This window comes from Rhipicephalus sanguineus, chromosome 5 (assembly GCF_013339695.2).
Source record: "Rhipicephalus sanguineus isolate Rsan-2018 chromosome 5, BIME_Rsan_1.4, whole genome shotgun sequence".
NCBI lineage: Eukaryota > Metazoa > Arthropoda > Arachnida > Ixodida > Ixodidae > Rhipicephalus > Rhipicephalus sanguineus.
The window spans coordinates 26,574,901-26,600,786 of record NC_051180.1 but is presented as its reverse complement, the minus strand read 5'-3'; the positions used below and the strand labels follow the sequence as shown (position 1 = coordinate 26,600,786).

Genomic DNA, 25,886 nt, shown 5'->3' with positions numbered 1-25,886 from the left:
TTGCACTCTTCGAAGTGAACGACCTAAGAAATTGGTACCTCGAAATTGGGTGCAACTTTTTGATGGCAATTGTTACATCATGACTCAGCTTCACTCACAAGGGAAATAAGTTTTGAAGTGTTGTTTGGCTATGAAGACAAGCAACGCATAGGATAGTTGGCTAGCTATGCTCCGAAAGACAGTTGCTTTGCAAACGCATGCTTGTATTGTGGAGTGAGTGTAACTGCAAGAGTGAGGATTAAAGTTCTAAGACGTGGCAATTTCTCAAACGATAAGCATCCTCGGGTAAATGACGTGGCTCGCGACGTCGGATAAACGTTCAAGAGTACAATCTCTTGGCAAAGACACTGCGCTTCATGTAATTTATAGTCAAACATCTAAGCCCTCTGCAAAAATAGTGCCTAGAATAGCATAGCCTACTAGCAGATGCTGCTATCTTGATTTGGCCAATGGTGGATTTTATGACTGGGCTCTGCGTCATGTGTAGGGCATTTCAATCGGTGACTTCCTGAATCAGCCCAGCTAGGCCAAACGTAACAAAAGGCAGATAAGATGTACCAAGCCATATGAATAGTCAATTTCATAGTGTGACATGTACCAGAACTGCAGTCAAACATTGCACCACGGTTCGGTTAAGAGAGAGTGCATTTTCTATGTGCGTGACACTTAGATGTGAACACGACTTTTACACTGATTCTAGAAATTCGTGTTCTCTTCAATTTCTGAGAAATTGATTTTATTTTTAATACCTACGGTGCCTAAAGGCATTATGGAAAGCAGCTGTGAGTATGCAGGTGCTACACACAAGGCAGTTAGTCCTTGTGCCTTGACGGAGAAAAGTTCACCTGTCAAAACGTTGGCACTAGCGACATTCCCTGTTCAACGATTTTTCATCATAGCCGCGCACATTAACTGTCAATACAATGTAAATGCACAAGTGTTGAAAACTGTAGCGAAAGCGGTAGGAGAGTAGTTGCATTAATTTGTTACCTTCAAAGTAAACATATGATAATCGCTACAAGATGACTCAGCTTCACTCACTAGGCAGTTTATGTTTCAAGTGTCGCGTGGCCATGAAAATACTATCGGCTCCGAAGCAAGAGCGTAGCCATAGCCCCCCTGGGCTATGCCCCTGCTCCGAAGGGCAGTTTCCTTGCTAACGCACACTTGTATTGTGAAGTGAGCGCACAAATGCACGGGCGAGGATTAAAGCTCTAAAACGTGGCGATTTTTCACACGAGAAGTATTTTCAGGAACAAGACGCGACTCGCGAAATGTCGGAGAAAAGTTGCTGAGTACAATCTTTCAGCAACGGCATTACCTTCGTGCTTCAAGCCCGTTCAACGTTCAAGCCCTGCGCGAACATAACGAACATGCCACAGCTGCCACAGCACACTCGGCGAGTGCTTTCTTGACTTGGCTCCTGGTCGATCTTGTGGCCTGGCTTTGTGTCGTGTCGTGCGTAGGACATTCCAATCCATGACAAGCCGATTGCCGTGCTGTTTTGAGCGTTGCGAAGATGGCAGTTGCCGGCAGCCTCGAAGTTGACTTTGGTGAATGTGATTACACTAACAAAGATCTGTTTTCTGTTATAGCTCCACCAGGTGAAGGTAAGGAAACGCTAGTATCTTTCACAAATGCCGGTTGTGTGTCACTGCGCGTAGAAGTGTTGCTCGTGCGGTCGTCGTTCGCTGCTCTACTCCCTACTTTCGTTTCCGAGTGTAAACAAGCACGAAATTGTCAACCTAACCATCTCTATAAGCGTCATTGTTGTTGAACAATAGATGGGAGTTGTCAGTTAACTGTAAAAAAAAACGTTGTGTCCGAAATATTCGTTTTGGTATTGTGGCTATGTTGTGCGTTGAATGTCAAAGTGAATGACCGAAAGTGTCACGTAGGCGACCCGAATACCATGTATGCGGAGTGTCCGGACAAACAGAGTAAATAAGTGAAATAAAAGTCGGAGAACACAACAGCGTGCTTTATCCTTTCACTGTTGTAACATGCCATTGTAACTGCAGACGGGTAACATTTTTTTTTTTTTTTGGGGGGGGGGGGGGGTCAAGCTTTTCTGATAAACCGAAACCGAGCTATCTTGTGAATACTACCTTCTGTGCATTATGTTTTCAGCTGACTCATGGAGGGAAAACGCGGACATCACCTCGTATGTGCAAGAACTGAGCTCGTACGACGTCCAGAGGCTAAGTATGAACACCGTCATACTTCACCGCCTTTAGAGCCGACTTTAAAAAAAAAACGAAATTTGAACACAAAAAAGTGTTAGATGCAAGATGCAAGTCTTCCATCTGCTCTCCATTATTCACTTTGTGTCGTTCGCTACAGTTACCATAAAACCATGTCCCTTATGAAATCGATGTACTCTATTTAATTATGTCTTCGATGTTTATTTAGACTGATTCACAGCTTCATATATCTTTTGATTATTTGACTGACATGGTTATTCTGCCAACTGTCATTAGTGTCATGCTGAATCTCTATGTAGGAAACACACATGGTGTACATCAACAGAGTTCTGTGGCATGGCAGGTCCTGCTAAGAATTTATTAGCTTCTGTTGGCACCTACCCTAATTAATGCATGCATACTTAGTACCTTAAACGCGAGTGATTTGCACTTTATAAAACACAACCGTCGAAGAAAACACATTTAGAAAGAGCTAGAACTTCATAAAGACTCTCGTGCAACTTTCTGTTTTTTTTTTTTTGCCTTTTTCTCAATGGCAGGATTGCTGCTGACATTGTAATGCTTGTATAATGGTATCATTGTTTCAGTTAGACACTTGCAGGTGGCAATTGACACTTGCAGTAGCCAACAGGATGAGAAATATAAATATTTCTGTCAATTGCCTGCATTTATGCATGATAGCTGGAGGACGCACTCATGAAAGGCAAATTTGGCATTCACCTAAAAGTTGCAGAAAGCTCTGTAGTTCTTTTTCTCACTGACTTATTATCATTGCGATCTCATCGGTCGTTACGCAACCATCTTGGGAGGCATGGGAACAAAGAAGCGCTTTTGCATGCATTCTTTCGAGCTGGACTTTGTTGTGGCAACACACTGGCTGGCATATTCCAACAGCTGAAGTCATTGCCGTTACTACTTTGCTCATCGCAAATTTCTGTCTTGCACACTTTGCCTCCTGAACAGCTCGTGAACCAGAGCGACTGGCTGAGGAGAAAGCCCAAGTCTTGGAGCAGACGCAGAAGTTGGCCTTTGAGAATTACAAGACCTTCATTAAGACAGCACAGTGCTCCAAAGACATCTTTAAAGAGGTGAGCGGAAGTGGGGAGCAGCTTTTGCCATTCTAAAAACAAGATACCTGAAACCTCTAGCGAGTTAATTCAAACAATTGTACAGTAATAGCTTTCACATGCTCGAGCAGTAGCTTCTCATACTAGAAATGAAAAGTTCACACATAGAGTGATGAGAACTAACAGACAATAATGTCAAGGAAAGTATAGGGGATGTTTTTGTAATAAATGTAAGGTAATTGTGAAGAAAGAAAAGTGGACGAAAAGATAGCTTGCCGCGGGCAGACCGAACCTGCGACCTTCGAATAACGCGTCCAAGCATCGGATGCGTTACAGACGGACGGCTTCTGCAGAATCGATTTTCCATACTTGTTGTCCATGTAGTATGTAGCTCCATGTTTGTAGTCCATGTAGTCCAAGTATTTCAAATGGTTGACTGATTCACCGTTGCGCTGCAATGTACTAACCACCTAATTAGCTCACACACCAGAGTGACAGCCCTGGAGAAGTGTTGGTCTCCGGTTTGAGTCCCGGACTAGGATGACATTTTATTGCGATAGCAATTATATGGACAGTCTCGGCTGGATTTTGCCGTCGCCGTCGCCACCGTCATGCACCGTATATGTATAAGCATGTATATATATATATATATATATAAAAGCCCCAAAGAAAAATAATTCAGAAAATTGCTTCCGAAGCGCGGAATCGAACCAGGGACCTCTTGCTCCGCAGCGAGTGGCGCTATCCACTACGCCACGAAACGCAGATCCTCCACGTAGCTAACGGCGAGCGTTATATACACACCCTTTACCGCTGGACGTACTCAGAGACGGCAGGCGATAATAAGCGTTTCTTTATTACCAGCGAGATGGCGCTAGGAGCCCGACGGGCGCATTTAAAAGTCGTCGGCGAGCTCGCTCGCTTCTTCTTATATTTGCGCATGGGAGAACCTTGCCCTTCCGCTGTCTGCTCGCGCGGTTTTCTTGTGGTGAGGGGAAGAGGTATGTTTCAAGCTTTCACCGTGATGTCCGCACTCATGTTACAGCGCGTACGAATGTCACTCGAGCTCAAGGGACGCCGCTAAACGAACAAACAGAAGATGAGCGCGAACTATCAAGTGTCACAGCTCTACACTTGAAGCACGCTAGTTTCCTTCGCTGCTTCGGCCGCCTTTGCAACAGGCGCACTGTTCAAACTGAGAGTATCCATTGGCGAGCCTCACTACGTATAGCATTAATTTCTTGCTATCACATTCATTGCTTCGCCCTTGCGGCGAAACTGTGACTTTTTTTGTCAGCTAGAAAGCTTTCTGACAAATCCATATAGATTTCACTGTCACTTCATACTACAAATGGTTGGATGACAATTGGACGACAGTTCCTCTTTCATGGATACAGGATATTTCATGTCTAAAACTTTTTGTAGCGCACACAAAAGACGGGGACGCACAGAAAGAAGGTACAAGCGTTTGTACCTTCTTTCTGTGTGTCCCCGTCTTTTGTGCACGCCACAAAATGTTTTAGACATGAATTTATACCAGCTCGCCCAGCTATCAGTTTTACAGGACTATTTGATCTCTACAATGGAAGCAAGTGAACTATTGTCCTCACGCTATTGTCACTCCATTGCTATCGTATCACTTGTGATGGGTGCAGTATAGCCTCAGCTGCTTTTGCACAGTAAAACCTCAATTTAACTAACTAACTAACTAGCTAGCTAGCTAACTAACTAACTAACTAACTAACTAAACTAAACTAAACTAGTGTGTCACTGTTTCAAATTTGCTTTGCCAGCAGAAGTCGGGAAAAAACACTGCCCCACATGAAGAAACCTTGAAAGACATAAATGCTGCTCTCAATTTTGCTTTTGTTGTTTATTTCCCAATACCTTCATAGTTTAACGTGGTTGAAGGCAAATTGGATGCCCTGCAAGAGAAGCTGCCAGAATTTGCCAAGAAATGCCAGCAGTTTAGCCAGCAATCGCAGCAAATCACCACAAGGTGAGCATTCAGAATTTCTCCTGCTGCCTTCCTTCTGTATTGTTTTATTTGTTTTTTCCCCTTTTTTTTAGCCATATTAATGAAGTTCTCGCAAGATCTTGGTTACAGCTGTGCAGATGCAAGAACAGGGGAGTGTGGTTAGGCAGGACGTATCAGAAATTTAGGTTAGTATAGTGGCTATGGTGCTTTTTTGCTGACCCGAAAGACGTGGGTTCAATCCCAGCCGGGGCGGTCATATTGCTATGGAGGCAGAGTAATAGAGGTCCGTGTAGTTAGATTTAAGTGCGTGTTATAGAGCTCCAGGCGGTCAAAATATGTGGAGCCCTCCACTGTGGCATGCATCATAATTATGTTGTGGTTTTGGCACGTAGAACCACAGTAATTAATATTATTATTATGGGGCCCCAACTTAGAAGGCCAAGCTCCTATTCTTTGAAAAATCTGGAGCGCCTAAACTACCTTGCAGTTGAGGTTCGTTCGGTTAACAAAAACTAAGGGGTTGCCTCCGCAATGAACTATACTAGTGTTTTCTATGTATATAGACACATGTTCTCATCTAGCTCTCAACTGTAGCCTGAAGAAATTTTGTGACTAAATAACACCCACAACCTAGTGCAAATTTCTGATTTGTGAGTGAAAACTTTGGCCTACCAACAAATAAGCCCAGAATGGAGGCAAAAATTCAGTAACTTCAAAGAACCTTCAGTTGATACACACTGCTTTGTAGTGAATGCCACATTCTTGTGATAAAAAATACATCCTTTGGCATTCTGTAACAGGACATCCTGTTTAATTGTACTACCACTCAGTGTATGCTCCATTCAAGTGGGCCTTCATTTATCAAGCATTTCATGGCTGATGCCAAGTGTTTTAGGGAAAGGGAGTAATGTATTTGCAAAGTCTCCTTATATCATTGAAGGTAATCTGAGTATACTGTTCTTTTTTTCAGAACATCACATTGAAGAACTGTTGGGTATAAATGTTTTTTATAGAAAAAACGAACCTAAAAAATCCAACATGCAGCCATTCCCTTTCACCTAATTTACCAATTTTTAAAATGATGTTTTCATGAGTATTTAAAAATATTCGAGGCCATCATGAGTTCAATTCTGTCTGTGGGTGGCAGCCAGATATTGATGGAAAGGAAAGGCAGAAATCACTCGTTTATCTAAATTTAAGTGCACATTAATAAAACCCTAGGACATCAAAATTTACCGGAGTCAAATATTTATCTTTATATTCCGAAACCACAATAATCATACTGTGGTTTTGGAATATAAAGACCAGAATTTTAATTACCCTACAAATCTATGACCGAAGCCCTCACCTTAGTTCGCATCCGACACACTTGTCAAAAGTATGTACAGTGCATTTGTCACTCATAACATTGTTACCCTGCCGTTTGGTCAGAAGCAGGGGGAAAAGAGCGCTGTAGCGTTAGAAATTACTTCTTCAACTCTGTCCCATTCTGTGCTGTCCTGCTTGCATAGATGGCGCCAGATGTCCCAGATGCTCGCCAAGCACCCGCAGCTGCTGGAGGTACTGGAACTGTCACAGCTCATGGAGACGTGCGTGCGCAACGGCTGCTACGACGAGGCCTTGGAGCTGGCTGCCTACGTGCGGCGGCTCGAGAAGAAGCATGCCGCCACCATTCCTCTCATGGCGGTCTGTCTCATTCCGCAATTTTATGATGTCTTTACACCGAGGAGGTTTCTCGCTACCGTATCTTGTTATATAAGAGTTATGCCACATCTTAGAGCATCTTCAAACATAGCAGAATCTCAGTAAATGGAAATCCCTTGATTGAAACAACTGCCATTAAACTGGTTGATTTTGTATTTTGGTGCGGTACCCCTGTACATCTTTCTCGGCAAGTGAAACTGTCGTTAAAAGGAACACATTTACCCAGCACCTTCAGGTTCCACTTAAAGAGATATGCTGTACTTGGCACTGACACCTGTTTTACCATCTTTGACAGATGGGAGGCGTGTCAACTCTTCGAATGGTAACATAGCTAACCACTATTTCGTAACAGTTTTTTCTTTATTTTGGCTGGATGATGAGTATGTGTAACATTTGGGGGAAGAGTAAGTAAGCTTGATTGAGTTTGATAGTGGCAACAGCTATGTGAAGCTTTCAGTACAGTTTGCTATAAATTGGCAGTTTGTGTTGTTGCCATTGTGTTGCCTTTCAGTGCTGGTTGATGTGCAAGCATCTGCTGCAGTGCATGCAGTTAGTTCTGAGAATTTTATTGTGACAGCAATTACATCAACAATTAAGCACTTTGAAGCTACTGAGAGATGTTGTGGACATTGCTACAGTCAGTTACATCTAAAAAAAAATGTAAGCTCCGCCCACAAAATCGGCGCCTGCCCTTCATCCGTGAAAGACAGTCGTGCTATACCTGGTTTCCGCTTGAATTCTAAGTACTTTTTCTCGGCTAATGTAAGTACTGCACACATTAAAAGTTAAGGGTTTTTTGTTACTACCTAAAACATCAACGTTTGGCTGAGCAGTGCTGTCAGAATCCCTTACGAAATTTACCAGGATGTTCAAGTTTCCCAACTAAGCCAGAGATGCAAATGTGTGTCTGTATGGAAAAGTCAGCTATCTGAATCACTGGACAAGTACAGACAATGGACGGAGCTGACATTTTTTCGTAGGTTGTAACTGACTATAGCACCTCCACGTGTCATCTCAAGCATGACAGGTTCCAGCAGCCAGACGGGAAACTAAAGAAAACGTGAAGCATTTTATCGAGTGAATGCGTGCGCGCTAATGAGAAGTTCGAAATGAATACACATGGAAATATGAAACGAATGAGTTAATTGACGGAATGGAGAGATGGATTAGTGAGGGAGTGCATCAGTCAATCTTTAACTCATTACAGAGCATTGGTGCAGAAGTCCGTGAGTCCCAACAGCTGATGCTAAGCCAGCTGGTCGGGCAGCTGCGGTCCAACATTCAACTGCCAGCGTGCCTCAAGGTCATCGGCTACCTGCGCCGCATGGACGTCTACTCAGAGGCAGAACTACGGGTCCGCTTTCTGCAGGTAATGCGCATCTTTCGGTGAAAACGCTAGGCACCGTTATTCTTCTCTTATATCGTTGGAAAGACTTCACTCAATCTGGATATCGGCCAAATACTATACTAAAAGCGCTTACTTGGCATTTCACCTTAAATTTCATGAGCCTTTTGAATGGACATCCATTGTGGTGTTCATGATACATGGGATCAGGTCATATGTACCTATATGTTTGCTGGGCAAACATCTAATGAATATAAAAAATGCAAAGATTTAATGGCCAAGGCATAGCTCATGAAATGCGTGCCTGAGCATTTTCCACAAGGAGCTTGAATGAACTGTATAAGGTAATCGTCATCTGTGGTATTTATTGCTATTCTATCCCATTAGATTTGTCAAGGCACACGCCACTATTTGATATAATTCCTGAATTGAAGACTAATGTTAGCTACCTGACATCGCTCATCAGCTTCGTAATATATCAATTTGTAAAGGACCAATTTGCAGAACTTGAGTTCAGCTGAAGTAAAGCCATCTCGTTACAATGATGTGACATCCAACACAAAAATTTTGTTGTTATATCAGATATTCATTATAAGCATACAATATTTGTCGCACACTGCTATTCACAAGGATTTAAAAACAATTTTTCTGGTATATATATGACAATTTGCTATAGTACATGTGTTTGGTGCATCGAGATTTGACGGCAGCATTCGCTTTGCAGAAGTCGTGCACACCATACCAGTTTTGAAGAAATGCTTTTTTTCCGAAATACTGTGATGGAATGGACTGATATTCCTGTTATCAATTACAGCACTCCATTTTTCTCAATTATATATGTATGTGTAACAAAAACCATCCAGCTTTTTCTCTGCCTATTCCTTAATTCTTTTTCATTGCTTTCAGGCCAGAGGCTCTTGGTTTGACGGCGTCCTAAACAACATTCCAACAAAAGATGGTAACTCGTCCTATAGTCTATTTCACTCACTTACTGTCCATTATGTCTTCATCTGGCAAGATACAGTAAAGTGATCTGAGGCCGTTGCCGCAACTGTCAGGAGCGGAACCGTTATATAGAAGTGATAAAACGCAGTAATCATGTGATGCCATGTTACAGATTTAAATATACCGAAAAACATTTGGTGATGCTGCCACACTTTGATGGGCTTACTAGTGAGATGCAGTACTAATCTAGAAGCGTTTGACATTATTTTTACTTTTGAAACGTACAAACCTTGACTTAGTGAAATTCGTAGTATGGCAAAGTTTTGTGCTGCAAGCATGACTTCGTTATGTTGAGCTTTGATGGTAGTATGTGCAGAACTACAGGTAGCACATTAAGGATCCAGTGATATCTACACTTAGTTACAACCTGAAAAGAAATGTGAACTCTGCTCACAGCCACCACTGTCCCTCTCACGAAGAATTCGCATAAGTGCTCTGTCCAAAAGCGTTCTTTCATTTTCGTGACATCAGGCACTTCTCTAGTGTTTCAGGTAGCTGACTTTCCCACGCAGACCCATGTTTGTGTGATTGATTTTAGGTCAGAAGCTTGAACGTTCTGGCAAGTTTCATCAGCGATTCTAACATCGCTGCGCAGCCAAAGGTAACGTTTTAAGTAGCAACTACGAACGTTTAGCTCTTAATATGCATACTATTTACACTAGCCGAGAAAAAGTGCTTACGATTCGAGCTGAAACCAGCTAGCACGACTGTCTTTCACAGGTGAGGGGCAGGCATGCCGTGGTTCCGTGGGCAGAGTTACCATTCTTTCACAGGTTGTAACCAAGTGCAGTTAGCACAGGGAGAGCTGCGACAGAAACAGATGTTGAGAATGGCCGAATGTCAAACTCCCGTTTCTCTCTCCCTTCCTTGCTTCGATCGCAGCTTACACGCATCTCACGCGAGTTGTGGAGGCCTGCCGAGTGCACCTTTTCGACATTGTGACTCAGTATCGGGCCATCTTCTCTGACGATGACCCCTTGGCTGGCCTGGGAAAAGATCGCAACGAACCTGGAGCCACCATCTTCTACAGCTGGATAACCAGCCAGGTACGCACGGCTTCTATTTTATGGCTGGGAAACAAACTTAAAGGGGCAATACCAAACTTCAAGAATGCAAGGTCACCTTGACTTCTGTCAAAAGCGAACTATAAGCGCGATAAGGATTGTTTCCAAAAAGCACAGACACTTGCGGACATCCTTTCCCATTCAACTAACTCTGCAAAGAAAAAGTAGCTTGCTTTTACTTGCTTCTCATTACGAAGGTATTCTGCAGACCATTACAAGAACTGTTCATTCGTATACAGTCGAACTTACTTATAACGATACCGGTTTTAACAATGTATTGGTTATAACCATGAAAAGCTGCTGCACCGGTCAACTTTTGTATGTTTTCAATGGTGAAATAACCCGCTTACAACAATGCCCACATGCCACATTATCGGTTATAACAAGGCTTGTGCGAATAGAAAATTTTAGGCATGAAGCGAATTCGAAGCGAATAGTGATTTAGTCGAATAATTTCGAATCAAATTTGAATAGTATATAACACATATTATAAAGAAAAATGAGCATAGTTGTCATGACCAAACTAACCTGCACAATATTTTCTTTTAATTGAAACAAGGCATGTGCAAATGTCATTCTTTTTGGTTCGAAGGAAGTGGAAGCAACGTTGTATAGTAGTAGGATTTGACTTTCGGTAGAATGCAAGTGATAACCTGTAAAATATGTTGCGTTTTAAAATTTACTATGCTTAGAGCATATAAGCCGGTATAATAAACTTTAATATAATAATAATATCTGGGGTTTAACGTCCCAAAACCACGATATTATTATGAGAGATGCTGTAGTGGAGGGCTCCGGAAATTTCGACCACTTGGGGTTCTTTAACATGCACCTAAATCTAGTACACGGGCCTCAAACATTTTCGCCTCCATCGAAAATGCAGCCGTCGCGGCCGGGATTCGATCCCGCGACCTTCAGGCCAGCACTCGAGCGCCATAACCACTAAACCACCGTGGTGGGGCAGGTATAATAAGCTTTGAAACTTAACAAAAATGATGAATAGATGTGAGGGTAATATGTTCATTTAACCTTGAAGTGTGGCTTCACAGCAGTGCGGATTTTTTTCTTAAAGGTGTATTCACGGTATAGCACCTCTCCACTGCAGCGAAACCATCTTTACAGGGGTTTACATGCGGACTAATATACACCTAGTTTTTCATTGCGAATTCCTCGAAATTTCCAATAATTTAAATTCGAATCGAAGCGAATTCTAATATTGTACTATTTGTTCGAATATTCAAAGTGCTGGAATATTCGCACAAGCCTAGTTATAACAATGAATTCTTGCTCCTGGGTGTGCGTGCTGAAAGTAATGAAACGCGAAATCATTGCAAAGAAAGAAGAAAACATGAAATTCAAGCTGTGGAACCCCCGCCTACAACCCCATCGTCTACGGTGTGCTCTTACAGTACGACCTGTTTTGTAGCCTTCGCGGTAATAATATCAGGCATGGGCGTCCTTTCGGATTCACGCTATGCTTCGTCGCATAGCGTTATGGCATTGCGGCAAAGCTGACTTTTGAAATCCGCTATGGCGCGGGAGCGGCGGTGGCTTCTGTTAGTGCGCTTTCAGACATGCAATTTGAGTAAAAAGTTGAGACTTCAAAGAGTTTCAGCGTCCGAAACTTCAGACATTGTTATAGATTGGCTCTGTGGTGCTTGTCGTGGTCCCGTGAAAGCATCTGAATTTTCATGTTTGTCCGAAAAATCGGCAACTTTGTCATCCTTATCCCTGACGGCTGTTTATTTATTTATTTATTTATTTATTTATTTATTTATTTATTTATTTATAGATACAGCGGTCTTCTACAAGACCTTGGCAGTGTGGCATATTATCCCATATTATCCCATCTGTTGGCATATCCCGTCTCTCTATTTTGCGTTTTTCGTGCAACCCGTTTATAGCCATTATTGGCTATAACAATGGAATTTTCGGGACACTTGAGTACTGTGTAAACCCAAGCAAGTGCCCCCCTCCGGTGAAAGACAATTCAACAAGATTTGGAGGGGGGGCCCTTGCTTGGTCACGGATCAAAATTAAAGGTGGCAGCGGAAAAGCCGCACATGCTTCCAATGAAATGCATTATTGAATAAGCATGCATTTGCTGTTATTATCGTAAAATAAATAAAAACACTGAATGAAGCAGTGAAAATGGTGGGAGAGCAGGGATGTGCTTGCTCGGTCATTGGTGGATATTTGAAATCTCCAGAAAATGTGGGGGCGAGGGGACGCTTGCTCAGGACTTTAAGGCATTGTTATAAGCAAGTTCGACTGTCTCTGTATTACGTAACAAAAAATACAAAAATGGCGCACTACTTATTTTCAGTTTTAATAAAATTGTACGGTGATAGAAGCAAACAGCTCAAGATTGAGTCAGTTTGCATCGATCATCTTTCTATTCCATTAGACTGACTTGTAGTCATTGTTGTCACTGATGTTGTGTTGTCTTCAGGCCACCTCATTCACCGTTGCTGCAGGAAAGCAAAACAGGCTACACCCACCGCTGCCGCTACTTGGCTTGTGACATGTGAACCCCAGCCCCAGTACTGCATAAAAACAGCATTTTGACTCGTGGATGGGTGCCAGTGAACGCATGCCTGTTCTGCATAATCAATCAATCACTACGTAGCAGGGTTTGAGTACGGGCTAGTTGGTATTCCGCTGTAAACTTACGTACACCAGAGGCAAAGACGAAAGAACAGAAATTTCTTGATTATTTCTTGTAACTAGTTTTTGCATGTTTCTTCCAAATAAATTGTCACTTGTAAGTCAGCGCTTGTCTCTGTCGTGCTTTCTGTCCTTTCGTCTTTGTCTGTGCTGTATGCAAGTTTACAGTACATAGCCCCTGTATAGTGTATGTACATAGTCATCTCTTTAAAGCTCACAGATATGCCAATGTAGCAGCGCATGTTATTCGATGGTTTCATAAAATATGGAAAACACCTAAGTTGTTTCAACGCATGATGTAGCCAAATGCCGTATACCACTCTTACTCCAAGTGTTGCTTTGGGATTTTAAACGTCATTGATAATTTACGCATACTGGTCAACATATCAATCAGCCAAGTTACTTTTTGACAATCACTTTCAGGTGAGCCGGTTCCTGAACATTGTGGAGCACGACCTGTCTTCAGAGCTGTCAGGCCGGTTGGACTCGGTACTGTCGCAGTGCATGTACTTTGGGCTCTCCTTCAGTCGTGTGGGTGCCGACTTCCGGCCACTGCTGGCACGGAAGTTCCAGCAGGCTGCTTCCACCCGCTTCTGCTCTTCCATTGATCGAGCAACTGAAAGGTGTGTATGCGGTTACTGCAGCACTTCTCAATAAAACAGTAGGCTCACGGACTGCATCGTACTTGCTCCATTCTCGCGTGCCCCTTTTTTTCCAGATATATAAAGGATAGGCTTCTGCAAATAGTAAATTTTAGGTTCGAAGCGAATTAGAAGCGAATAGTGATTTGGTCGAATAAATCCGAATCGAATTTGAATAATATATATCACATATTATAAAGAAAAATTAACATATTTGTCATGACTCAACTAACCTGCTCTATATCTTTTTAAAATTGGAACAAGGCATGTGCAAAATGTCATTCTTTTTTGGTTCAAAGGAAGTGGAAGCAGCTTTGAATAGTAGCAGGATTTGACTTTCGGTAGAATGCAAGTGATAACCTGTAAAATACGTTACTACATTTTAAAATTTACAATACTTAGAGCATATAAGGCGGTATAACAAGCTTTTTTAACGTAAAAAAATGATGAATCGATTGGAGGGTAATATGTTCATTTAACCTTGAAGTGGGGTTTCGCGGCAGTGTGGATTTTTTCTGGAAAGGTGTATTCATGGTATAGCACCGCTTCACCGCAGTGAAACCACCTTTACAGGGAGGTTACATGCGGACTAAAGTACACCTATTCGTTCATTTCGAATACGTCGAAATTTCGAATAATTTAAATTCGAATCGAAGCGAAATCGAATGCTGTAATATTCGTTCAAATATTCTAAGTGCTCGAATATTTGCACAGGCCTAATAAGGGAGAATATAAAAGCAAACATACTTATACCGATACTCCCACCTTCCAATCATGGAGGCTGTGTATTGCTGTAAGGAGAGTGTTGACAGTTCTGTCATTGTCGGGCACACCTTTAGCAGTTGTCCAAGTCGTACTACCAGTTACCTCAGAGTTACAAACATTCTCTTTCCAAGTGGGAGCGAATCACAATTTCTTCCTCATGCCACAAAAATCCGGTGAGCAAACAATAAAGAGCAGTACATGAAGTTGGAAAACCAAGTGGGAGAGGGTTTTTGTTTATTGTAATTTTTGTTTATTTGTAAAAAAAAATAAGGATAAGCATTAAATAATGGCTAATGCTGAAAGTTAACATTGCATATTTAGTGAGAAATGGCCACAGCAGTCCAAGAACAATGTATAATTTTTTAAATATAGATGACCTTTATCCACAGAACTGAGTTTAGAAGTAGATTTCACTAGTCTTTTCGTACTTCTTACAGCACAGCAAAGAATACAAAAAAAAAAAACAGCCAAGTGGCCAGAAACGAAACAATACCGTGTCCGTCTCTTCCTGTCCTTTGTCACAATAACTTATTTGAAACAACTTGCTCAGTCATAAACACCGGTTTGTCAGGTGAAGTACTTTAACAGGTTACAACATTCTTTAAAGTTTGATATGTCAAAACTGTAAGTTGTGTGCCTGTCTTTATTTTTAAGCGAAAGTAGCCAATACTCGTTGACAACATTTCTTGACAGCACTATGGAAGCTACATAACCGAAGCGCGTGCCTGCTACCACGTCAAAAAATAGTATGTACTTATGTTTACTGATAATTTTCTCATTTGCCTTGCTGAAATAAACGCTGCTTTATTTATTATGAGACTCAAACAGTTGCAGGAAGTCGTAGGTAAAATACAGTTAGCGTTCACTTTGTGAGAATGCCTTCCTTTTCTTTCCATTTCTTAGACAGCACCACCTTTTCAGCACGCCCGTTTTCCAAAGGAAACATGGCGTCCGTGACGTAGTGGGTCAGTGTGTGGTCGCAAACGCGCTGTTCAGTTCTCCAAGGAAGATATACTCGTAATAGGACACTAAAATGTACACTGAACAATCGAAATGTCTCTCGCATTCACATTTTTCGTGTATATAATTTTCTAAACGTGTTAACGCTGCAAGCAAGCAAAAGCGAAATCAGCCGCAAGCTGCCGTACTAATGGCAGAGCAACACGAATGTGTGGAAACCCCACCTCTGTAGCCTTCGTTCCACTGTCAAGATAAGTTGTCGTATAAGTTGGCGTATAGAATGGGCGATGACTGCGGTTGAAAATCCAGGCACTTTTGATGGAAACAAGTCCTGAGTTGTGTGTCTGGTTTTTCCACACCAGGTTCGGGGAGATGATGCACTCCTTCACTCTGACAACTTTGCCATCTATCGCACCAGTGGCCATGCTCATGTCCACCCTCATGACGCAGGTTAGTTCACAAAGTCTCAGTTTCGTCGCGTTTGTCCCTTGGAATCATAGAGTTTCATACAATAACCTAGAGAGGAAACTGGCGCTGCGATCGTTCAACCACCATGGGAATGATGGGAAGTACAGACCTCGGATTGGATTTCGTTAACTAGCGAACTGTCTGCGGATCTTTTTCTACAGTTTCAGTTTCATTCTTTGTGAGACGTGGGCAGTGGGGTGCGTTGCAAAGCACTCAAGCACTGCCTTTGTTGCTCAAAGAGGCTGAAGACCGCTAGGTTTCTTGGTTTGCTGCCCCGTTGCAGCTTTACAGGTTGTATTTGACAGTTTTAACAACGCATTGTGCACTCACCGCTGCGCATAGATGTAGCGTCCCATGCCAGTGCAGGAAGCTGCATAGAGTTCACGTTTTGTGGTGAGTGCTACTTGTCAAAACTCTTTCAAATCGACCGCAAAACAACGGTGAAGCTAAGTAGACGCACCGTCACTCTCCTGTGACTCGACTTCACAACAAAACGAAAGATGCGTTGGAGGCAGGCCACTTGGACAGACGCACCTGGCATCGCAGCAGACGATAAGTTAAGTGTTTCTTATTCATTACAGTGCTGTTATTTCCATAAATAGATAATGCATACTTTCGAGGGAAAAACAAGCATGTTTGTTTTCAAGTGTTGTAAAAAAATAATTCGTTATTTTGTGATGCCAAATCTGGAACACGATTGCAGAGCAATGCATACCCTGGTGGTTGAATTTGTCCAGGTTTCAGTTCCATCTCATGGTCACGTAAACTTTTTGCAATAAGTTTTACGTACAAAAGAATGAAGCAAGTTCTGATTGTAAATAACTTCAGATCGCTTTGTTTTACACTCGGCAAACAAGCGTCGCGAATCTCAAGAACCTAATCCATCCAAATCAAATCCGAAGCCTGTACTTCCCATCATTCCCATGGTGGTTGAAGCGCCGCTCAAGGAGCCCGCGTAGACACTAGCGCCAGATTCCCCTCTAGGTATTATTGTAAGAAACTCTATGCTTGGAATAGAGCTCAGGTACTCTGCTTTTTGTCTACACATTGTTCTAGAATCTAGTGCATGCTGTGATGCCTTTATGTTGAAACGCGTGCCATATTTTAACCTAGAAGACAGAGTCACTGCTACTTTTTGTGCCGTTCTTTTCACAGCTGTGGTTCACGGAACATGATAAGCATCTCGCGGGAACAGTTCATTCTGCAGCATGAAGAGAAAACTTTGTCTTATTGGGACGAGATGAGAATTGGGACAACATGCCATGCTGTGTGCTATTATATTGTTTTCCAATAACCTTATAATTAATGTCATATATAGTGAATAAGCAGACATTCAACCCCAGGGGTCAAAATTAATTTAAAGTCCCACACCACAGCATACCTCGTAATTGGGCCACAGTTAGGGCATGATAAAGGGGTCCTGAATCACTTTTCCAAGTAATCTTCATTTGTCCTTAGTGGTGGAGTTTACTGCCTCACAAATCAATCGCCTTAAGAACTTTTTGAATCCATCAAAAACGAGCAGTGTTACAGAGCGTAGTCGCACGCTTTAAGCGCTTTCTCTCTTAATTTGGACTGCAAATTGGGCTAGTTGGATTTGGTTCATGGTGGAAAGGAAACCAGTGCAGACAGAGGGAAAGAAGAAGAAATGCGCTCGTGCTATTTGTTTTTTCTTCTGTCCCTATATTTGCATTGGTTTCCTTTCCACCATGAGCTTTCTGTCTTGTTTTGTCTCAATAAGCATGCTGGAAGCTGAATAGGAGGGGATAACAAAGGGGAAAGAAGCTACGTCATGTGAGAGTCATGACCTTGAGTGTGCATCATTAAATACTGCCGCTTTCTCCCGGTGTGATTCCAGTGTGCACTAGTGTCGCTACTGTGTAATTTTAGCACACTATAGAGCGCAGCGCCCGTCACTTGGTGGCACCCCATGGCAAGAAGCGCATCTGTTCCAAACGCCGTTCTGGGTTTATGTCAGCTATCAGCCAATAGCAGAAATCTGTTGTGCAATGAAAAATCTACTGTATGACAGCCCTCCGAAGAGCGTGAGTACAGGCCTCAGTATGAAGAGAGTGCGTTTAAGAAAGTGGCAACTTTGCGCTCCACTTGTGAACACTTGTGTGCTTGTCGTGCACAACTGCAAGATTTGGCTGAGCTGTTCACAGCCGCGTCTGCTTTCCGCTGTATATGATTTTTTCACAAAGCACGAGGGGTGGTTGGTGAAATCCTCAAAATCCTTAAAATTAAATTAATAGTTCTTTTTTATATGTTGTTGGAAGAGGCCTTTGTTCTCTATTATGTATAAATAGGATGATCGAAATAATGAGGGCCTCTAAAATAGCTTGCACTGATTGCCTTATGTGGCGAAACGAACTTGCTACTGTCATAGTTCTTTGCATATTTTATTGTCCTTCTTTGTTTCCTCTCCCATTCACAGGAAAACGTGCAGCCGCCTTTCTCGCTGCTCGAGTTTGAACCACTGTCTCAGTACTGCAATGCAGTCCTTGGAGCCTTCAACGAGCTTCGGCTCTGCGCCTGCCTGTCGCTGGCACGAGAGACAACAGTGGCATTGGACACCTCGTTGAGGACCGTCGTCAGAATTATTGTTGACTACCACACGTGAGAAGAGGATGCCTTTTTGTATGCTCCATTGCAATAACGTCCCATCTTTCAGCTGTTCGCAACGTGGCACAAAACAAGTCTGCTACTAAACAACATTTACTTGTCCCACTTGAGTTGGAACCCAGAATGGCTTAAGCGTGGAGGCATCTCGTGAAGCACTTTTATGTGCAGCGAACATATTGTGTTGTTTAATGCAAATTCTGGTGCTCCTTATACAGTAGACTCTCAGTAAATGGAAATCTCTTAAATGGAATTAATGCTTAAATGGAACAACTGCCTCTAATTGGTTTTGTACTTGAATTCTTCAACCTTGTTCATCTCTCTGTAAACAGAACTCTTAAATGGAACATATTTTCATGGTTCCTTCAGGTTCCATTTAACGAGTTTACTGTAGTATTTATCATGGCCTAATAAATCTAAAAGAAGCCTTACTCCACTGTCATAAACTAATTGAACTGCTTACTTAACGCTACCATGGTATGTTACTATGGAACTTCATTCAAATTGCATAGTGCAAGCAGATAAGGGTAGGTGCTTATCGCTACAGATCACGCAGGCATCCTCATCAGTGGCTATGATCTTTTCTGAGGCTGCCACCACAGCTGCTGTGCATTTCTCGTGCTTATCAGTGTAGGCATTGTTGCATCCGTGCCGAAGTCGCAATCCCTGGTGGACCTATGTCCACACTTCACAAAAGAAAAGGCAGAAGATGTTTTTCTTCCCAGCATGGTGTCAGCCACACCATGAAACAGCAAAAGCACTAATTGATGTAAGCACTGACCGGAAGGCACGTGGCTAACCACTATGGCGTAACCGGTCAGCCAAAGCATTAGGCTCTAATGAGCTGCTGCAGAGGCATGGAGTGGTGTTACCACTTGTTGGCAACTGAGGTTCACATGAAGTTCACAAACATCAATTCCGAGTGAAGAAAAAAGCGGTGGTAAGGCTAGATTGTTTGGAGTTATTAGAATTTGACGTACCCATGCACCACACTTGATGTTATCTAGCTCACCCTGTGGAACCAGCTGGGTTTCGGCATGTCAAACAGGTTAACATTTCTGGATAAATACTCTACAGAAAAAAAAAAAGGATGTTTTCTTGTATGCTAAGGATGAGCTGTGCAGCAGCCTTTCCACAAAAATTTATGCAAGAAGCGCAGCTATTTCCTCAACTGAACAGCACGCTTCACGCTCTGCCACCCATGATATCACATGTAAACAGCATTGTAATAATGATTCAGCTCTTTTGTTCTATTTTGTTGCATATTTTTCTTCAATTCAGGGCAGAGGAACCCACATTGACAGAGAAGGAGACTGAGACGCTGTCTCGCTTCTGTGGTTCCTTCGCCAACGAGTTGGTGCCATTTCTGAACACCTGTCTGTCATTGCTGTTCCCTGCCGCCGAAATTGGCAAGTTATTGGGAGTGCCAGCTACCTATGTTGCCAAACTGGTCAGTTGCATTCTTTGATTCTGTTTCATGTTTCAGCATTTTGTGTAGAGCTCAAACCTTTTAAACATCAACACATGAATTCGAAGCTTTCAGTATTGTTGCTGGCGTGCCTTGATAATCTTTTGTTGTTTATCGTATTGTAGTATGTACAGTCGAACCCGTTTATAACGAACTCGAAAGTGTCGCGAAAAGTGGTCGTTATATCAGTAGTTCGTTGTATATGGACTCGCCCTTAAAAACGTGCGCTTAGCGGCTAAGCCGTTTTTTTTTCTTTGTGCACTTTTATTAAAGTGCTAACAACCCCTTAGGTGACAAGCTAAGCCTTTTCGCGTCGTGAAGCGACGCCCGCTGCGTGCTCACGAGTGAATTAACCGCCTTTACAATGAGCTGACACCGTTTCACCGAAGCGCGGTACCGCGACGTGGAGCCGATCATCCCTGGCTAGTTGCGTGCAGCGCATCGCCTACTCGGGTCGCGGAGTCACTGCCGGGCCGCTTGCTGTAGGCCGTATGCGCGTTTGTACCTTCTTCGTGCTTGCTTCACTCCGGCCCGTGCACGGGTGCGGCGACAACAAGCATTTTCCAAGCAACGCGCACTGTACGTCTCCGCGATGCTCTCGCGGCCCTGCACGACGATGCGCGGCGCACTTCTGTTGTCACCTAGTCAAACACGCAGTATACGCTCGCTGTCAATGCATCGACGTTTCTCGGTGCCCGCGCCGCTCAACAACAGAGTGACGCGCACTTTAAAGCGGTCTCGCACGACGCGGTGGTGGCGAACTTGCGAATGGCAGCATGGCTAAGCATGTCGCGCTCGTACCGCCGTCCATCCGCAGTGTACGGCTTAGTACGCCACACGCGCAGCTGAGCAGATATCTACAGATGACTGTGATAAGGTTGTCGGCTGTAAGGCATAATGGCACGTTCATCGACGGCCGCCACCTCGCCTTCGCTCTTTTCTGATGCTTATCCGCGAAGGCATCGCCGAAATCGCGCAGAAGTCGTAATCACTGATCGATCGGTCTCTGCCGTTACCGAAAAGACGGACGACTTTTCGCGGCACATTGTGGCGTCGACAAGTTTAGGGACGCAGTGAACCTTTTTGCGATGGAAAGTTATCGCGGTTATCACTTCTTGCATTTATGCCTTCTTGCGTTCCAGGCATTGTTTGGTTCATCGCAGGCGGTCGTAGCTGCAGAGAACGGCGTCAGGAAAGGTTACTGTGCGAAAGCTGACCGCAAGGCTTCATGCTGCCTACTATTTTTTCCCCCCACTGCCATTCTACCACTGAAGAAACGCCTGAAGAGTGAGCGACCGCACTCGCAGAGTCTGAAATCTGCGTGCGGTGCTCGCCGATCTTAGTCGCGAGTAAACTGGGGCTGGGCACGCGCGAGCGCGCGCCCCTGTCACGCTTTAGAAGGCATGTTCTAACTTTTTTGCTTCGTATGCACCATATTTTTACCGCGTCCGTGTCTGAAGTGTTTGTTGTAAAAGTAGGAGGCTTTGAAAAATGTTCGCTATATCTGGACGCAGCGTCAATGGTTAGCATAGGAAAATCGTAAGTGCACCCAAATATGGTCGTTATAACCGATAGATCGTTATATGTGGGATCGTTATAAGTGGGTTCGACTGTATTTCAAGCATGGGTCAGCAAAAATATTGGAACTCACTCAGACTCACTCAAGAAATATATTTTGCTTTGAGAGCTCACTCGGACTCAGACTCTCCGAAATTTTCCTCAACTGGGCTCACTCGGATTCAGACTCACTCAATTTTTTCTCAGCTGGACTCACTCGGACTCAAGCTCACCAACATATTGCTCAGCCAGACTCACTCAGACTCATGGCTTGACCTGAGTCTGACCGAGTCTGAGTGAGTCGACTCATGAGTGAGTTTGCCAACCTATGATTTCAAGTATCGGATCAGATCTCTTGGTCATGTGAATATTGTAAAGAACTTGAGTTGTGGCTATCATGTCTGCTAGAATGATTCTTGTGTAACTGGCAGACACCGAGGACACAGCCAAGGACAAACCAGCCATGCACGCTGCTGTTAACAGCTATGCTGCTGTTAAAGGGTGCCTGAACCACCTAGAGGTCGAAATTTAGTTGTGGTGTTGCAGCTGTGCACGAGTCTTCAACAGACACGTAGGCGCGAGAATTTTTTTAAAAGGTGCCATAATAGAGAAGTTACACACGTTTGGTGATCCAAAAGCGGCCCTCGCTCGCTTCACTCTTTCCTTTGCTACGCTCCGTTCATCGGCTCGTCTCTCCTCCTGGCCGAGTGCTCCTTCTCGCCATGCGAGGTGGAAGAGCGGTGAGTGCGCTTACCTGCAGGCAGACAAACAGGTTCTTTTGTGGATGACATGACCAGATGCGAATGGTGATGCCACGGCCAATGCTGCGGATACTGAAAGGCCCGGAAAGGACAAGGGATTGTACCTTGGAATTTGTGGCATGCCCATGACTCGTGGCACTGCCGGGTTTGGCATTGTTGACTGTGACGGCATTCTGAACTCAGTGCTTACTTGAAATGTTAAAAATTATTGCAGGTGATGTAGGGGCCCTTAAATAGACATGAGCTTACATTTCTCACGAGAAACCACATAGTTAGAGACTCATCTGTAACTGGGATTAGCTGGGCTTAGCTGGCGTTTGCTGATCTAAGCAGTGTTTCTTTTTTTCGCTTGTTAAGCAGCGCCATAGAATTCAGTCTGTGCTTGCTCTACTGGCTCAGAAGATGTTCACAACAGATGAGCTTAGTATGTGGGGCATTGTGAAATGGCATTAGACTCTGCTATACATTCAGTTTGCTGTGATTCATGCCTGTGTGTGTGAGTTTTGTTCACTTGTATACCATTAAACGAACTTGGTAGGCTTAACCTTACTGCCGATTTGCGATGTGTGGGGCACCTTTGTTGTGGGAGTTAAGAGCACACTAAATCAGTCTTGTCTTGTTTCAAATTTAATGGTGAGACAAGTAGCTAACTTTTATATCCCAATGAAGGACTGGAATTTTCCACTGATGCATCTGATGCACCACCTTGAAAAACTAGAGTGAAGCATTTGTTGAGCACCAAGGCAGTTGCGAGCCTTTGACGTTACTGAGCTCAAATGAAAGTTGCGTGACCAGGCACTGTGTAATCCTCTAGGGTCAAACATACATAGTGTCTAATCCTAATAAGGGTACAGACACGAAAATTTTAAGTTGTAGTTTTTTTTTTTAATCAAATGAAAGAAAGGCCAAGCCCTCAAGAGCCTAGAAAATGTACTGGCAAGCGTGAGTGCACCCTTGAAAAAATCATTACAATATGTACTTAACAGCAAGTTTCGGTTCCTACAGTACCCTGACATCACCACACGGTATGAGCTTCTCATCACGTGCTTGTGGAAAATATCATAACGTTTCTGTGGCAGCTTCGCACCGTAGCTCCGTTGGTGATGCACAAGCAGCCATTTTTAATGTTTTCGGCGATGCGGAAGTGGCCATTTTGAATTTTTTGGTACTTGACGTCATCACAAGTATCCCTATTGGTGCACGAAGTCACCAGAATTGGTACTGTAGCCTGACATCACGACGGTGTCAATGTCAGTAGGTGCGCCATGCGAAAATCAACTTTAACATAAAAAAAATGTCAGCATTAACTGAGCTTCACACTTGCTCAGCGCTATCTCTGTATACAGGAGATTTGCATGGCAGAATACTAAACTCAGCTCTGAAAGTTGGTGTGAGTAGCCCGTTAAGAGAACTGCTTACACTCCTTCTTTCTCATCTTTAGAGTGCACAATAAGCATGGAAATTTAATCACGCTCACTCCACTTATTCACAGGAGAACATGGGCCACCTCAAGTGCGAAGATATCGTGCAGCCCATGAAACACCTGGTTTCGGACTTTGAGGAGGATTTCACTGTTCCCGCGAGCTCAGAAACGGACGAAGTGAACGTCACTGATGAAAGCCAGTTGGATGCTCCTGCGAAGGAGGAGCAGCAGCACTCGACAGAAGCTCCTAGTGAGGCAACAGCCTCAGTGGGGGACGGAAGGCTTGAGGTTAAGGATGAGTCGAAGGACGAGACAGTGTCTTCCCCCCCTGTTCTCGAGAGCGCCGTTGAGCCTCCCGCTGGCGTGCATGATCCTGTCGGCACAGAGATCAGTGCTGTTACTGACCCACCTGTGGATGATGCAGTGACTGACGATGGTCTCAGGAATCAGTGAAGGTCTGTGTAAATAAATTAAAATAAATGTCGCGCCTTGTAAATAAAGTGTTTATTACCTTTAGTGCTGTTCTCGAGCATTCTGTGACTTTCGCAGTTGACGGTGAGAGGTCTACCCATCACAGGGGTATAGTAGTTATGGTGCTCGTCTGCTGACCCGAAGGCCGCCGGATCGAATCCCGGCCGCGGCAATCTCATTTTCCATGCAGGCGAAAATGCTTGAGGCCCGTGTACTTAGATGTAGGTGTACGTTAAGGAACCCAGGGTGGTCGAAATTTCCGGATCCCTCCACTACGGCGTCTCTCATAATCGTATCGTGGTTTTGGACGTAAAACTCCAAAAATTGTTATGAAAGTGAGATGTCTTTATTTAGCGACATCTGATTCACAGTGCACCTTAAAGAAAATTGATGAGTGCCCTTCCTGAGCTGTGTGCAGTTGAACCTGGATATGCATAATCTGTAAGGATATACTGAGTGTTCGATGTAAGGGACATTGGCCCAGGCTGCACGCTTCACTGCACGGCTGTCATTTCCCCATATGAGTATGCTTCAGTAGGGTACACATTTGGGCTGGTAGATTTTTTTAGTACGAGTGGAAAAACAGCGCGAAAAAGGCGGGATGCAGAATTGAACCATCGTAGAATCAACATTATGTATTCAATATATTTTCCCATTTTGTAAAGATTCTGTGAATGAATAACTATTTTATGTCGTTTGTGTTGTCACTTAACCATGCATTGCTATCGTTATCAGCGCCTCATTTTTTGGACGAAGCTTGTCATCAGGACTTATTTATCACTTAAAAATTTACTTGGATGTTTACAAAGCCAGCCGGATATTTTATCATTAACTATAGGAATTACCGACGGCACAAATAACTTCCGAAAAGGAAATTATTTGTGCCTCTTCTTCAGTAAGTTAATTGATGCACGTGCAAGATGCATTTGGAGAGCAATATTTCAGTCGCGATCAGCGCCTGTGAAATGGCGATAGTTGCAGAAGGAGACTTCGCCGCCTTACATCTTTTGCAGTGGGAAAGCCAGTTTTAAAGGCTACAGTTATTAGATGCGATGATATGACGGAAAGCAGGGCGCTCTTTCGCTACAGCTGACACTGGCGCCATGAAGCACCACATAATATCGTTGTGAAAAGCAGTGCAAAGAACGTGGCACACCGGTTAAAAGTACAAGACGGCGCTAGAGTTCGAACAGTGTCAATATACAGTGTACCCCAGCTATCTTTAGCCACAGTTTTAAAATATGCCAACACGCTCAATGACGACGCGACCAAATGCATGTTGCTGACTGTTGTCTGGAGTACGTCAGACTATTTTTCGTGTTCGGATTAATTGCTTAATTAGGCCACTTTAATTAACTTTTGAAGCAACGAAGCTGGGCAAAACATTCCAATAAGAAAGTTTTAGATCAGTTTGCAAAACGCCCGATTAGCAAGTTTCTGACTTTCTATTAAGTATTAGTGTTTTTCTGCTTTCTACGGATGCCCGCGAAATACAAACGAAAAATACCACTTGACATGCGCGCTTGCGCGCCAGTGCGAGCGATGATTCTAGTGCTCCCTAACGTTCCTCACGCAAACGACCATAGCATTTGCCCGGTTGTGCTGCCTCGACAGTGCAGCACAACCGGGCAAATCAATTAGGAACAAAGAAGGCCGCCCAGCACCGCCGTTCCTTCAGGCTTGGCAGCACTAGCGCGAAGCTGTCGTAATTTTTCA

The 25,886-nt window shown here is 43.5% G+C and overlaps 1 protein-coding gene across 1 annotated transcript; it reads left to right on the top strand.

Annotated features, from left to right (window-relative positions):
- Positions 1-1,474: 1,474 nt before the first annotated feature.
- On the top strand, positions 1,475-24,215 carry LOC119393386 (conserved oligomeric Golgi complex subunit 8). The gene is made up of 13 exons (XM_037660359.2): positions 1,475-1,610; positions 2,131-2,205; positions 3,168-3,292; positions 5,167-5,270; positions 6,761-6,935; positions 8,161-8,322; positions 9,205-9,256; positions 10,186-10,349; positions 13,458-13,657; positions 15,763-15,850; positions 18,306-18,487; positions 19,772-19,940; positions 23,769-24,215. Exons 1-13 carry the CDS (start codon positions 1,520-1,522, stop codon positions 24,150-24,152), a joined length of 1,971 nt encoding a protein of 656 aa, XP_037516287.1. The 5' UTR covers positions 1,475-1,519; the 3' UTR covers positions 24,153-24,215.
- The last annotated feature ends 1,671 nt before the right edge of the window (positions 24,216-25,886 follow it).

Bases quoted from the DNA above. Each gene is read 5' to 3' on its own strand.
- LOC119393386 (XM_037660359.2), top strand. From the start codon at position 1,520: ATGGCAGTTGCCGGCAGCCTCGAAGTTGACTTTGGTGAATGTGATTAC. The intron at 3,293-5,166 runs GTGAGCGGAAGT...ATACCTTCATAG, and splicing joins CCAAAGACATCTTTAAAGAG to TTTAACGTGGTTGAAGGCAA. The intron at 6,936-8,160 runs GTCTGTCTCATT...AACTCATTACAG, and splicing joins CCACCATTCCTCTCATGGCG to AGCATTGGTGCAGAAGTCCG.